Raw genomic sequence first — 13,710 nt, 5'->3', positions numbered from 1 at the left:
AAATAACTTTTAACAGTAGATTATGATGGCCTACAGTTTCTTATTAGTGAATCTTCCTTGTTTAGATCCATTTTGGGAAATGGCTTGATTTTATCTTTGTTCTTCTGCAATAAGATGGAGAATTTTTAAGCCTGTTTTTGGATAGCCGTTCCTATGTTACAATTTATGTTCAGGATTTATTTGATATACAGAAACCTCTTAAAATTTCTCAGTATCATTTGCCAGATCTGCAGGCCGGTAGCAGTGAATTCCTGTCTAGACATAGGGGTTTCCAGGTTCTGAGATTGTTGCTTGGTACCAGCTGCCATGGTGCAGAATCATACTAAGGCTGCGCTCCTAGGTCCCTTTAGGTCTGCTTTAGTATTCCAGTTTCTGGTGGTTAGTTTTGTCATGAAATGACAAGAGAACAAACCTATCTAATTATTTATAGAAATCATCAAAGTAACTTGGATTGATAAAAATGAAAAATTACCTTCTATATCTCTTCTTGGACAGTCAGGGACTTTCTGAAAATGTGATATAAGCTGTGACCCTTCTTTACAGACATACACATAGATTCTTATACAAGCAAAACATTGTATGTAATTTCTTCATTCATGATTGATTCCCTAAGGTAGAGGTTCTTAACCTTTTTTGTGCCATGGATTCCTGTATAAAACTTTGCTCAGAATAATGTTTGTAAATGAATGAAATAAAGTTATAGTATTACAAAGAGAAAAGCAAATAAAGACGCACTCAAACAACTTAACAACACTGCATGACCCACATTGGTGAACAGTTTGTTAGCAGAAAGGAGTTAGGTCATATAACCCACATCAGTAGCCGTTTCAGCCACAAGCTTGTGGTATATTTCATCTATGCATGTAGCCATGTTACAAACGCCTTGCTGTTACAGAAGAGAAGCCTCCACCCTGCCACCATGATGGGGTACCACTTCAGAACACTTAGAATGCGTATAATAAAAAGACAGATAATAACAAATGTTGGCAAGGGTTTGAAAAACTGGAATCTTCTACCTTGCTAGCAAGAACATAAAATGACACAACTGCTGTTGAATCAGTTCAGTCGCTCAGTCATGTCCAATTCTTTGTGACCCTGTGGACTGCAGCACGCCAGGCCTCCCTGTCCATCACCAACTCCCGGAGTTTGCTGTTGAATACATTTTGGCAATTTGTCAACAAGTTAAACATAAACCTACCATATGACCCAGCAATCCCACTCGTAGTTATTTACCCAAGAGAAATAAAAATACACATTCAAACAAAGAATTGAGCATGAATGTTCATAGCAGCCTTATTCACTATGTCCCAAAGGAGCCGTCAACTGATGAATAGATAAATAAAATGTAAAAATGAATGGAAGTGAAGTGTGCTATAACACAGATGAACCTTGAAAACATGTGACACGGAAGAAGCCAGTCACAAAAGACCACACAGTTTGATTCCACCTGTATGAACTGTTCATAACAAGTAAACTCATAGAGACCAGAAGTAGAGTTAAGGTTGCCAGGGGCAGAAGGGGAATGCAGAGTGACCGCTGGTGGGCCCAGGTATTTCTTCCTGGGGTGACAAAAATGTCCTGGAGTTAAGTGGTAACAATATCTTGGTAATACATCTTGGTAAATACAGTCAGCCTGCCATATCCACAGGTTCCGTATTCATGGAGTCAACCAACTGTGGATTGAAATACTTAATAAAAAAATTCCAGAAAGTTTTAAAAAGAAAAACTTGATTTTGCCACATACTGGCAAATTTACCTAGCATTTACATTGTCTTAAGTATTGTAAGTAATATAGAGATGATTTTAAGTATATGGGAGTATGTGTGTAGGTTATATGCAAATATGATCCCATTTTATATAAGGGACTTGCACATCCATGAATTTTGGTATCCACAAGGGTCCTGGAACCCATCCCCCACAGATACCAGTAGATGACTATATATTATTAATGAAAGCCATCATTGTACACTTTCAAAAGATCATTTTTAAAAAGAGACTGCCAATTCTGGAAAGAAAATTTACTTTTAGAGTTCTCAGAGTTCTCATTTATCAGCCTTACTATGAAGGAGAAACTGCTCTGAGATTCAAGTTCTTTTAACATTTTAAGTGATCTGAGATTCAAGTTCTTTTAACATTTTAAGTGATTTTTAAAAAAAAAAAAAAAACAAGTGGTTGAAGAGTTGTTTTTTTTTTTTTTTTTTTAATTCTTCATTCAACTAGGAAAAACTCATTGTATCCAATGAACAGGAGGTTCTTCGGGTTCATTACAGAGCTGCAAGGACACTGGCAAATCAGACACTGCCATTCAGTGCATGCACGGTTCTCCTGGACGCGGAAGTGTACAGCGTGCCCCTGGATGCCCAGGTAAGGCCTCCCTGCTGCCTCAGTGCCCCCAGGACAGCAGCGCCTCTGGTAGTTGGTATCTTCAGGACAAACTTGAGTTTAGCAGTCAGTAAAGCACAACAAAGGCAAAAATGAGTGAAGCACTTCCAGATCACCTGGCCCTCTGAACGTCATTAAATCAAGACAATTACAGAACAGATTCGTGTGTGTTTAAGATAGCGTCATTTTATAGATAACTTGTGAGTTGTGTCTGTCATGGATTTTATACCCCGACCCTGACCTTCGAGCAACTGGGAAGCTTAAAGCTGGAAGCTAAAAAAAATTGGCAGGTGGAACCCGGGTTGAGTCAGTGCTGAGAGAGGGCCAGGCTTTATTTGGATCTTGGGTGTTGTTGGGATAAATTAAAAGAACTATGGGAAACTGTAGCTGTAGTTTGAAAACATGAACTGCCACATATAAATTTCAGGAATCCAGAACCAGACATCAGTCGTCAGAATTTTTTTGTGGTTCATAAACCAGAATGAAATTCACCTGTCATAAAAGAATATAAAAGTATAAACACAAGACAATGAAGGATTATCGCCAAAAAAGACTAGGAAATGCTGGGTTTTTTAAAAAAGTCAGTTATTTATTTGGCTGCGCAGGGTCTTCATTGCCATGTACAGGCTTTCTCTCGTGCGGAGAATGGGGGCTACTCTCTAGTTGCAGTGCACAGGCTTCTCATGGCAGGAGCTTCTGTTGAAGAGCATGGGCTCTCGGCAAATGGACTTCAGTAGTTGCGGTTCGAGGGCTAAGTTGCTCTGCAGCCTGTGGGATCTTCCTGGACCAGGGATCAAACCTATGTACCTTGAATTGGCAGGCAGATTCTTAACCACTGTACTACCAGGGAAGTCCCAGGAAATGCTGTATTAAATCAGGCCAACCATAGAGAAACAAAGTATATGCGGTATACTATAGAGAAAATTACTTAGTTCTTTCTGGGCTTAATTTTTCTCATCTTTTTTAAAAGGAGAAAAAGGAGTCCCAGACAGGTCATAAAGAGAATTTCTGAAAAGTGAATTTTCCTAGTAAACCCAGACTGATCAGAGGCTAAAAAGGATCACGCCACAGTCAACAGAACGTAGTCATCGTTGAGAACGACTGTGGGCCTGTTGCCCGTCCTTGTATGGCTGGCCTTACAGTTGATAGATAGTCTCTCTCGACTGAGGAGCAGGCTTGTCCAGAGCTGCAGAGGGTCTAAGGAACAAGTCCACTTCCTTGGGTAGGCTGTTCTCTTTTCAGACCTCTTCATTTTCCAGATAAACGTGTAATATTAAAAAGGATTGAATGATAAAATTTAAAATAGTCAACACATCTTTCCTGAAGACCAGGGCAAAAGTGGTCACAGCTCAGAATGTGGGCAGTGTGGTAGTGGGGCTGCATGAGGCCTGGATACCCCTGTGGCGGTGCTGGTGGTCAAGTTGGGCAGGGCAGTCATGGAGGCAGCTGCCTGTTGCCTGGGCATTAGAACAAGGCCTTCACAAGTCAGTTCTCAAACAAGATGTAAAGAGATGCTCTTAACCCCATTTACAGAATAGAAAATTGAAGGAGTATGTAATCAGTTTGAGATTACACAGTAGGATACAAAGCTGACATTTGAATATTGCCTATCTTAATGAAATACCAAAACTGGTATTATTAAGAGTTGGTGTAGGATTTCCTTATAAACTCTCCAGAGAATAGGTCCTACAAAAGGACTGGGTCCTGGGAGAAATGTCCGCCCCAAAGCCCTGTCTGCCACCTCGTTGTTTACTACCAACATGTGGTAAGTGACAGTGTTAGTAGTTCAGTCGTGTCCAACTCTTTGCGACCCCATGGATTGCAGCACTCCAGACTCCTCTGGCTATTCTTCCCAAGCAAGAATACTGGAGTGGGTTGACATTACCTTCTCCAGTGGTCTTCCCCACCCAGGGATCAAACCCAAGTCTCCTGAGTTGCAGGCAGATTCTTTACCAGGTCTGAGCCAACTGTCACGTTAAAATGAGTTTCATGATCAGTTATATGTTAATAAGGTCACAGGCATGTAATACATCATATGACATGCCTTTTTGAGACATTCTTGACTCACAGAGCAGTAAGGTTCTCTTTAATTACTTACTAAACCCAACATCCTAATAATCCTAATAACTAATCAGCTCAGTATGGAAATATTTTATCAGCCTTTTTAAATACTCAAGTTAGATGTTATCTTTCTTTGAAATATACTTTCATTATTCCTTTAAAAGTAGAATATACTATAAAAAGATACAATGGCATATAGATTTTTTAAAGTAGGTTATTTTATTTTGTAATATCCAACTATTTTAATACTCTGTTTCAGTCTGATGACAGTAAAACTTCTGTGAGGGATCGCTTTAATGCAAGACAGTTCATGTCTTGGTTACAAGATGTGGATGATAAATTCGACAAATTAAAGGTATGTATGTTTAGAAGTTCACTTTAACTGGATGCTTCCCCTTCATCAACAGAAACTGTTGCTGTGTGATAGAGGAGTGGTTAGGTAATGAAAGATGGTAAGCTGTGAATCCTCACGCTGGTCACACTTTGGAAGATAAATGAAGAAAAGGGCCCCCCGCCCATTTTTTTAATTCATTTTAGTATCAAAGGTGCAGCTGCCACAGAAAAAGCTGTTTCTGAAGTGGGTCTTCGTGCTTGTTATCCTTTGTACAAGAGGAGGGGGAGAACAGGAAGACAAGAAATGTTATTTTGCCAATAGTCTGTAAAGAAAATTGTTTGGCTTGAATTATTTTAAAAATCACTCTTCCTTAGATTTTCATAATTCTTCTGATAACTTGAAATTTTATTGCTCAAAAGAACAGTTTCAAATTGAAGTCTGTTAGATGAGTGTGAAATCACAGGCCCAGAAGGATTTGGTGTATGGATATCGATATAGACAGAGTAAACCATAAATGGACGTAACTCAGAAACTTCACATACCCTAGTATATCCATCTTGCTCCCTAAAGAAACAATGCATGAGATTAAGTTTTAAACAAAGCAGTTTTTAATAAATAATCAATTCTTCTCTTCTCTTAAATAGACCTGTCTTTTAATGAGGCAACAGCATGAAGCTGCAGCTTTAAATGCCGTCCAGAGGTTAGAATGGCAGCTCAAACTCCAGGAACTTGATCCTGCCACCTATAAATCTATCAGCATCTATGAAATTCAGGAGTTTTACGTTCCCCTGGTTGATGTTAACGATGACTTTGAATTGACTCCTATATAGCAGCTGTTACTTCCTGGTGGTATCTTAAACAAATGAGGCTCAAGAGTGTTGTGCTGTGGAGTGCTGCCTTTTGACAAAAATACAATATTATGCCTTCACAATTGTTAGTAAAGTTCAACTAAAGTTGGTGATGTAGTAAACACTGTCATTTTATTAAAAATGAAAAGAATTATTTTGGATCTTAGATCCAAGCAGTTTCTAACTGAAAACTACTATTTATATTGGTGGAATGTGACTCACATTGGAGCCCGTTGGCAGATGTCATAGTTGAGTAGGAAGCAGAGGGGGCTGCTAATGGCGCTGGAAGCTGTTAGCGCTCTGTACGAGGTGACTGCGGGTGTTCAGGTTCTGTCACAGTCTGCTAAAATAGATCAACAAACTAAAAGGCGCAGTTCCTACCAAATAGTTTCTAATGTGGAAGGAAAACTTGGCACAAAATTTCTTCAGTTTATTTTATCTGTAAGTTAATTGTATAGCTTTCTTTTCGAAAGTTTTAATATTGTCTTCCTTTTTAATAACTTATTTTATACATATTGTGCAGATGTAAATCTTGTAATTAATGGTCAAAATGTATACAAAGGGATTGGTAGTCAAAACATATACAAAGAGATAATTGTAAACCTGTTTTGTCTAATGTTTTATTGGACCAAAGTTGTAGTTTGTATGGTATGGAGTGTAGTGATAGTGTGTTGAGGTAGCAGGACCTTTAAATAAGGCATGCGTGTCTGCGTTAGCTTGTTACCATCACAGAATTGTAGAGACTGTGACTTAGCTGCATGCTTCCTATAATTTAACCCTCTCCACAGTGATGCCTGGCGGTAGTGTAAGGTGTTTCATACCAGTCTCCCAGGGTAGGACCTTTGACTTACTATGTTGGACATTTTATTTAGAATTAGTCATGCAAAGAAACAGCTCTTTCTTCATCTCACGATAGAGCCTATTCTCCTCCCTCCCCCCAAAAAATGCCTTTGAATGAAAATTCTGAAATTGTAAATGTCTATTTTAATACTCAAGTATGAAAGAATCTGTGAATATATGTAAATATGTTTAATAAATTTTATTGGTCATGTTAAATCATTGTAAAACTTTTTTACATTGCTCAAATATAATGTTTTAAGCTTAATAACCTTTGCACTTTTAAATAAAAACTGAATACTCAAGAAAGAAATCCTTGGTAGTCACAATAAGTAAAAGCAATGGGCATATTCCTATTGACCTCTGCAATGTTTATGAAAAATTAATATGTTGTATTTTTTCCTTGTATCAAGAAGCAAAACATACTTTTCAGAATTTTATAATTAAAGTAAGATTTGGTATGCTGTTTTTTAGTAAAATAATTAGCAATATATGTAGAAAAAGTCCAGTTTCTCCTATAACATGATGTCAATTAAATGTTCAGGAATATTTCAGATTTGAAACCTGCTGCTAAACTTATTAAACATTTTTGGAAAGAAAATTAGGTTATATGTAAAATTGGTCATAAGTATATGAAATAAAATTTACAGAACTTTCCGTAATACCTTCTTGAATTATAAAATAATACTGGATGTTTTTATTCCAATAGAAGTAAAAGAGAATATATAAGGAATAAAGTGATTTAAATTCAGCTAACAAGTTGGAAGTCCCAGCTAATGGGAAAGAATGTAAAATTGAAGTTTTTGAGTGCAAAGGTATATATTAAGCTTAGGGGTTTTGAATTTTTACTTCAGTTTATATTTTAATTCATACTGTACTTGGCATGCGCAATAAAGCAGCACATGTGAAAAATACACAGTGCAAGGACTTTATTATAAAGATTGGATGTAGTAGTCTTTAGAAATTTAGATGAAAGATTTTGGCCTTTTTTATTGGATAAATGAGGCCAAGAAAGGCAGGGTAGATTTTAAAGCACTGGTTTTGTTGAAGTTAAGTTTATTAAGGCTGGGAACATTAAAAGCTAATTTATAAAAGCAATACTTTTTAATATGAAAAAATTAATGCAAATTTTGTTTATACTTTTGCCTAAAAGTAAAAAAAAAAAACAGATTACTGAGCATTGAAGTCACAGAAAACATGAGAAGGGGAAGTTCATACAGCATTTTGTTCTGATGGTTCAACCAGAGATGGGGCACGCAGGAAAAAAAAAAAAAAAATCACTGTTTGGCCAAACAGAACAAGCTGCAGAAGAGAAAAACCAAGCAAGCAGAAATCTGGCCTTTTTTAGTCACCCCAGCGTCTTAGTACTAACCACAGTTCTCTCCCTCTTCAACGGTACCTCAAGTTGCTGGAGCCTGTCTGCCATGATTATGCTTCTGCAGATTCCCTCTGTAAAGTGACTCGAAGCTAATTGGAATAGCTTAGGAAAAAAAAAAGTGAATGCCTTCTCCAGAGGAATTCATACTTAAGTAAGTAGTTAAGGGCTCTTGATATTAAAGATATTCTGAAGCTCTGAAATGCTAGAAAAAAACTTGGAGTGAAGTCTATGACTAAAATGATATAGGATTCTGAAAGAAATAAATGATGGTTAGTTTAATCAGTGATTTTTTTTTTAACTATTCAAATATCATGAACAAGATACTAAATTGTACCTAAGGATTTGTATTTCTTTAAATCTTGTTCTAAATCATATCTGTTTAATAAATGACTAGTTGATATTTGTGCATGTTATTTAATAAAGAGTTATATTTTTATAGAAAAAATAAGAGTGAAATGTGTGATAAGTGATTTATTTTTAATTTTTTACTTTCCACTCCCACATGACTCCAAGCCCAACACCAGTGTTTACTTGAGCAGGTGGCAAAATGGTAAAATACTCATTTGTTGGGAAACAACCTTTTTCTAAGACAAAAATTAGCCTTGTCTACTCAGTAATGAGGTCTCAAAAATGAATTTTACGTGTTAGACATGCTGCAGACTTAACTTTAAAAATCTCAAGCAAAGACCCTATGAAGTTCATTTTAGTAGACTGAAGAATAAGACAGTTACTCTAGAAGTTGAGCAATGCTAAGTATATATTTAGCTATCCAAAAAGTTAACAATATTTTTTATTCTATCTCTGACACATAAAAGCCCAAAATTTTATGTAGGGAAAATTGACTTTTTAAAATTCATGAGGTAGTCTTGTCTTCTTGTATTTTTGAAAAAAAAAAAACATTTTCACAACTTCTTAAAAAAATCCTTTTCAAACCTTAAAATTTAAATAATTCCTAATTAGATGGCTAAAAAGGTTAGAGTTTAAGCATTAGCATTTAAACAGTGAAAAAGTACATTTGGAAAGACTGACTTGTCAGTCTTCAGTTTTAGCAGTTTTGAGGGATATGTAGTGGTATCTTCCTGTTCTTTCAATTTGCATATCTGATGATTAGGGAGTTTGAACATTGCTAATATGTTTAGTGGCCATTTGTACATTTTATTGTGTGAAAAGTCCTCAAGTGTTCATTGTGTTGTCTTTTTATTACTGATTGATTTATAGGAAGTTTTTATTCTGCACACAAATCCTTTGTCAGGTCTTTATTAATGTCCATAAGAATTTAAGGAATGTGTGAATATCCATGCATTTAGGTTTTAGTGATAGGGATTAAGGCACAATGTTGTATCATTTCAAACATTCTTATGTAAGCAGTTTTGCTAAAATAAATTATAGTAGTATATTTTTAACTATCTCAAAATGCTTTAATTAAACTACTGTGTAACCATCCCAACTGGAATATTTGGAGAATACAAAAACTCTGTTTTCCTAAAAGGGAAAGAGAATCACAGCAACATGCTTTGTGAGATGGGAATGATATTTAAAAACGAAAGGGATGAATGTGACATCTGTATTTTAAAGAGCTTGAAGGAAAGAAAGAAAAACCTCAGAACTTGAAAAGTTTGACAGGCTTGAAGGCAAAAAGCTGAAGCCATTGTTGAAGGGCAGAGAGCAGAAAATCTTGAATGGTACAGTCTAATCTGAGATACTTCAGATGGAAGCCCTGTTAAAGCCATCTGGTTCCCTGAACAAGTGACACCGCAGGCTGGATATGGTGGAAGGAGCAGTTTGTCCTCCAGAAAGCATCAAGAAGCTCTGGCTCTTAGAAGTAAGTTAGGTGGTGGAAGTTTCATGAAGAAACATCTTAATTAAAAGTGTACTCCCAACATGTAACCATAAGTGGGGCCCAGCTGCTCCCTGCTCAGAAGGTAATAAAGAGGCAAAAGCTTGCTTTATTTTGGATGCTGACAACTTGAGGGGAGGATAGACTTCTGTCCAAAGGCCCACTCTTTCCTCTCACCATCAGTGGGCTAGAGTTTGTATAGGCTGAGGGTGGGGGCAATGTGCAGAAACAGCACAGCTCTGATAGTCACCTTGAAATTGGTCATCAGTGATAGCTAGTCTTCAATTCCACAGTCAGTTTGTTCCCATTTCCTTGAGGCCAGTTCTAGGAATTGTGGCAGCTATGTCATGGTTACGGTCGGGTCGTCATACAGTTTAACTTCTACCTGGTGGGGGTTTCAGTACATATAAGATGGCTCATAGGATATAGCTCAGAATATTATCTGTAGCCCTGGAGGAGGAACCAAAGGTCCTTGACTATGCTTAATGACTATTATTATTTGGTTTCTCTTAACTGTTTTCCTTGTTTCTGCATATTCTCATTTCTCTGATTAACTTATTTTTTTGGCTAGTTTTTCCACAGACAGAAGGCAGGCAGAGGACATGGGGGACAAGGACCATAGGGTCGTGCTCCATTTCAGACATAGAAATAGACAAAAGTCCAAAAACATCACTAATTCCAAGGGAGTGAACAAGCAGATGCTGGCAAACAGGTAAAAGTAGGAAACCAACTGCCTTCCTATGGGCTTTTTGGCGTGGGTTGGTTTTATTGTTATTTTAATTATTTTGTTGTGTTTAGCCCTCCCCAGCTCAGTCTCGAAAGAACTCTTGTCTCAGAATTGCTGTGTTTCCCCGTGGGATAAAACATCAGCACAGCTGTGATACAGTCTTAGGTCCCCTCTTACCTGCCCTGGAACCATTCGCCTCTCACTTCATACCCATGAGTTTCAGAGTGGAAGCAAGGTTTTCAGACAATGAAGACTGCTCATACTAAGTAAAGTCAGAAAGAGAAAGACAAATACCATATCATTTATATGTGGAGTCTAACATACGACACAAATGAACTCACCTACAGACTCACAGGTGTAGAGAACACACTTGTAGTTGCCAAGGGGGAGAGGGTTTGGGAGGGATGGACTAAGTTTGGGATTAGCAGGTACAAACTATTATATGTAGAATGAATAAACAACAGAGATCTACTGTAGAACACAGGAAACTAGAGCCAATATCCTGTAATAGCCTATAATAGAGAAGTCTGAAAAATGTGGATATTAATAATATGTATAACTGAATCACTTTGTTGTACACCTGAAACACAACTTTGTAAATCAACTATACTCCAATAACTTAGAAAAAAAGTGGATAGGGTTTATGCAACAAGGGAAAAAATCCTGTCCAAAGCCAAAGGAAAAATGTGCAGGATACAGGAGTAGAAAAGAATGAAGCATGCAAATAGACCACCTTGGCTTTATGGAGAGTATTTGTATAACCTCTAAAAAAGATTCTACATTTAGTAGCATGAAAAGATGTTCTAGATATGCCAGGTGGGAAAAAGCATGTTGCAGTGAAGTATTCTTAGCATCATTTCATTTTTCACAAGCATGTCACTACATGTGACTTAAAAAAGAAGGAATATACATAAAATAAGGTGCAATCTCCAGAGGCTAAAATGGCCAGGGGTGAGCATGAGGTTCCATAATTTTTAAATTTTCTGTAATCAGAACAAAGGAAACAGTTGAAAAAAGTATTTTAGAGAAGCTACAGAGTTTGGACCTAATCTGGTAGGCAAGAGTGAGCCGTGAGTAGTGTTTACTTATGATTTGAGAGGCCTTAGGAGCTTTCCAGAATGATTTGTAAATCTCTCAATAGCCTTTGATAGTGCTGTACAAACATCTTCTGCCAAAACAGCATATTCTCCCTGCAGGTGGGCCAGCAGCTTCCCCAGAGGTTTACTGGGTCCTGAGCCTTGGAAGAGCTCCCTTGGGCGTCCTGCCTGGTGGATTCACAGCCATTTCTCACAGAGGGAATTAGGAGTATCTTAAGAACTTGAAACAAAATAGAAATAGCCTCAAGATTTTCTGCATTTCTTTATGTTTAAAACAAGACTTGAGAGGCCTTTGGAACTCAGTGTTTTTCTTCTGAAAGCTTTGTGGTAATTCCCACCACAAAGCAGGGAGGGAAGAGCAGGGCGAGGATGGGGGAAGGAGGCTTCTCCCCAAAGGGCCTTCCATCCCTAAATCTTACCCCCACAGGGCAGCTGAGAAGCTGGTAGACTGGCTCCCTTTAGATCTGTAAATCAAATACGCGAATTCAGCTGAGTCTCTTGGGTGCAAAGCATGAAGAGGGGAGTGGTGGATTCCAAACTGGAGTACCCAGCCTGGGGCAGTTGGCCAGTTCCAGGACACAGAGTGGTTTTCCTGTCTCCACTGGGCTGTGTGGTGCACAGGCTGGATGCCTCCTCCAGGCAAGCCCAGCTTCCTCTTCCCATGGGCTGGACTGGGCGATCTGCCCACGCTCCTGTAAGGAAGCTCCAAAGTGGAGACTCCAGACTAACTGGAGTGCTTACCAGCCCTCCAGTGCTGGGGGCACCCAGCACTGTGCCTTGGTGATCCTTTTGCTCTCTGTCTCCTGGGGTGTATTGGCTGGAGTGAGGAGAGACCCAGAGGTAAGAAGCTACAATTGTCCTTGTTATCCTTCTATACTGGGCAAGACAACTTCCCCCTCCCCTAGCTTCACTGCTTCCACCAACCCCACCCATGAAGATGTCCACATCCTAATCCCAAAGAGCTGTGCATGTCAATCTACATGGGAAGAGGAACTTTGGAAACATGAGAAAGTTATGAATTTTGTGACGAGGAGAGAGTCTGAGAAAGATGTGTAGAGGAGCTGAGAAACAGGGAGGAAGAGAGAAGGGGGGGCATTGAGGGAGAGGGAGGGTGGAAGGGAAGTGGGCTTATTGACCTGAAGATGCTGTACTGCTGGCCTTGCAGATGGTGAAAGGGACACAAGACAGGGAATGCAGGTCGCTTCTAGAAGCTAGAAGGGCACAGAGTCTCCCCTTCTAGCTTCTAGAAGCGACCTGCATTCCCTGTCTTTTGTCTTTCTTCTGATCATCTACACCTTTTGCACAGTTCTTAAAGACAACATCATCATCCCACCTTCTTTTAACTTTAAAGTTGGCCTGAGGCTGGGATGGGCCGGTGAGATTAAGAGGAGGGTTTCCACTCAGAATGTTTTCCATACGAATCCTTTCTTCTTCAGCCTTTTGTTCTTGTTCCTTCCTGGCCTGCTCTTCAGCTCTTTCTTTTTTAAAAATTTTTTCCAGCTCTTCAAGAAGAGCTGCAGTGTCGTCATCATCACTCTCCTCTTCAAAATCTTCATCTTCATCTTCCTCATCTGTTAGTGGGTCATCTGCATCAAGGTTGGCAGCAGAAATCTGGTCCAATCGGGGCTTCTTTGACACTGAGGAAGAGGTTGTATGTTCTCGGGTTGGCCGATCTCTGTTTTTTTCTCTTGCAGCAGCTCTCTCTCCCCCAACTCTCTCCTGAAGTCACGGTTTCGAACCTCTTCAGGGGCATCCTGAGTGGTCTGTCTATATTTTATCTTTGTATGAGAGGGTAGGTCTCTGCTTGAATACTGCTTTGAGAGCTGGCTCAAATCACCCTCACCTTTTCCTCTTCCACCTCTTGCAGGTTCAAAAGTTGGCCGAGCTGCTGTTGTCATCTTTTATGTTTGGCCGAGCTCCGACGCCGCTGCCTCTGGAGATCATACAGACGCCCTCATGACTGCTCCCCCCATCCTTACTTTAATTCTAATACCTTATTTGCTTTTTCATCCTCCTCTCACATATTTTTTAGAGAGTACATAATATGTGAAATAATGAATATTTCTGAAATTTCTTAGTTTTAACTTCAAAAGTTTTGATAGCTGTAGCACACATAAGCAAAATATCTTTGGAGCACTCAATAATCTTCAAGAGTGTAAAAGGGTCCTGAGAATACAAAGTTTGTAAACCTCTGATCTATAATACTATT

General features: G+C 38.7%; 1 protein-coding gene and 1 pseudogene across 3 annotated transcripts in view; one reads left to right on the top strand and one right to left on the bottom strand.

The window, feature by feature from the left end:
- ANKRD12 (ankyrin repeat domain 12) overlaps positions 1 to 7,763 on the top strand; it is a 93,456-nt gene extending 85,693 nt beyond the window's left edge. For all 3 annotated transcript variants that reach the window (XM_020878039.2, XM_020878036.2, XM_020878037.2), the window contains 3 exons: positions 2,221 to 2,364; positions 4,703 to 4,798; positions 5,422 to 7,763. In XM_020878039.2, the coding sequence (XP_020733698.2) occupies positions 2,221 to 2,364; positions 4,703 to 4,798; positions 5,422 to 5,607 (426 nt within the window). In that variant the 3' untranslated portion in view covers positions 5,608 to 7,763. The remainder of the gene's footprint in view (positions 1 to 2,220; positions 2,365 to 4,702; positions 4,799 to 5,421) is intronic.
- Positions 7,764 to 12,737: 4,974 nt separating this feature from the next.
- LOC110127707 (spliceosome-associated protein CWC15 homolog pseudogene) lies at positions 12,738 to 13,470 on the bottom strand (annotated as a pseudogene).
- Between the last annotated feature and the right edge of the window lie 240 nt (positions 13,471 to 13,710).

This window comes from Odocoileus virginianus, chromosome 22 (assembly GCF_023699985.2).
Source record: "Odocoileus virginianus isolate 20LAN1187 ecotype Illinois chromosome 22, Ovbor_1.2, whole genome shotgun sequence".
NCBI lineage: Eukaryota > Metazoa > Chordata > Mammalia > Artiodactyla > Cervidae > Odocoileus > Odocoileus virginianus.
The sequence above is the reverse complement of the archived record's forward strand: the minus strand, read 5'-3'. Positions and strand labels throughout refer to the sequence as shown.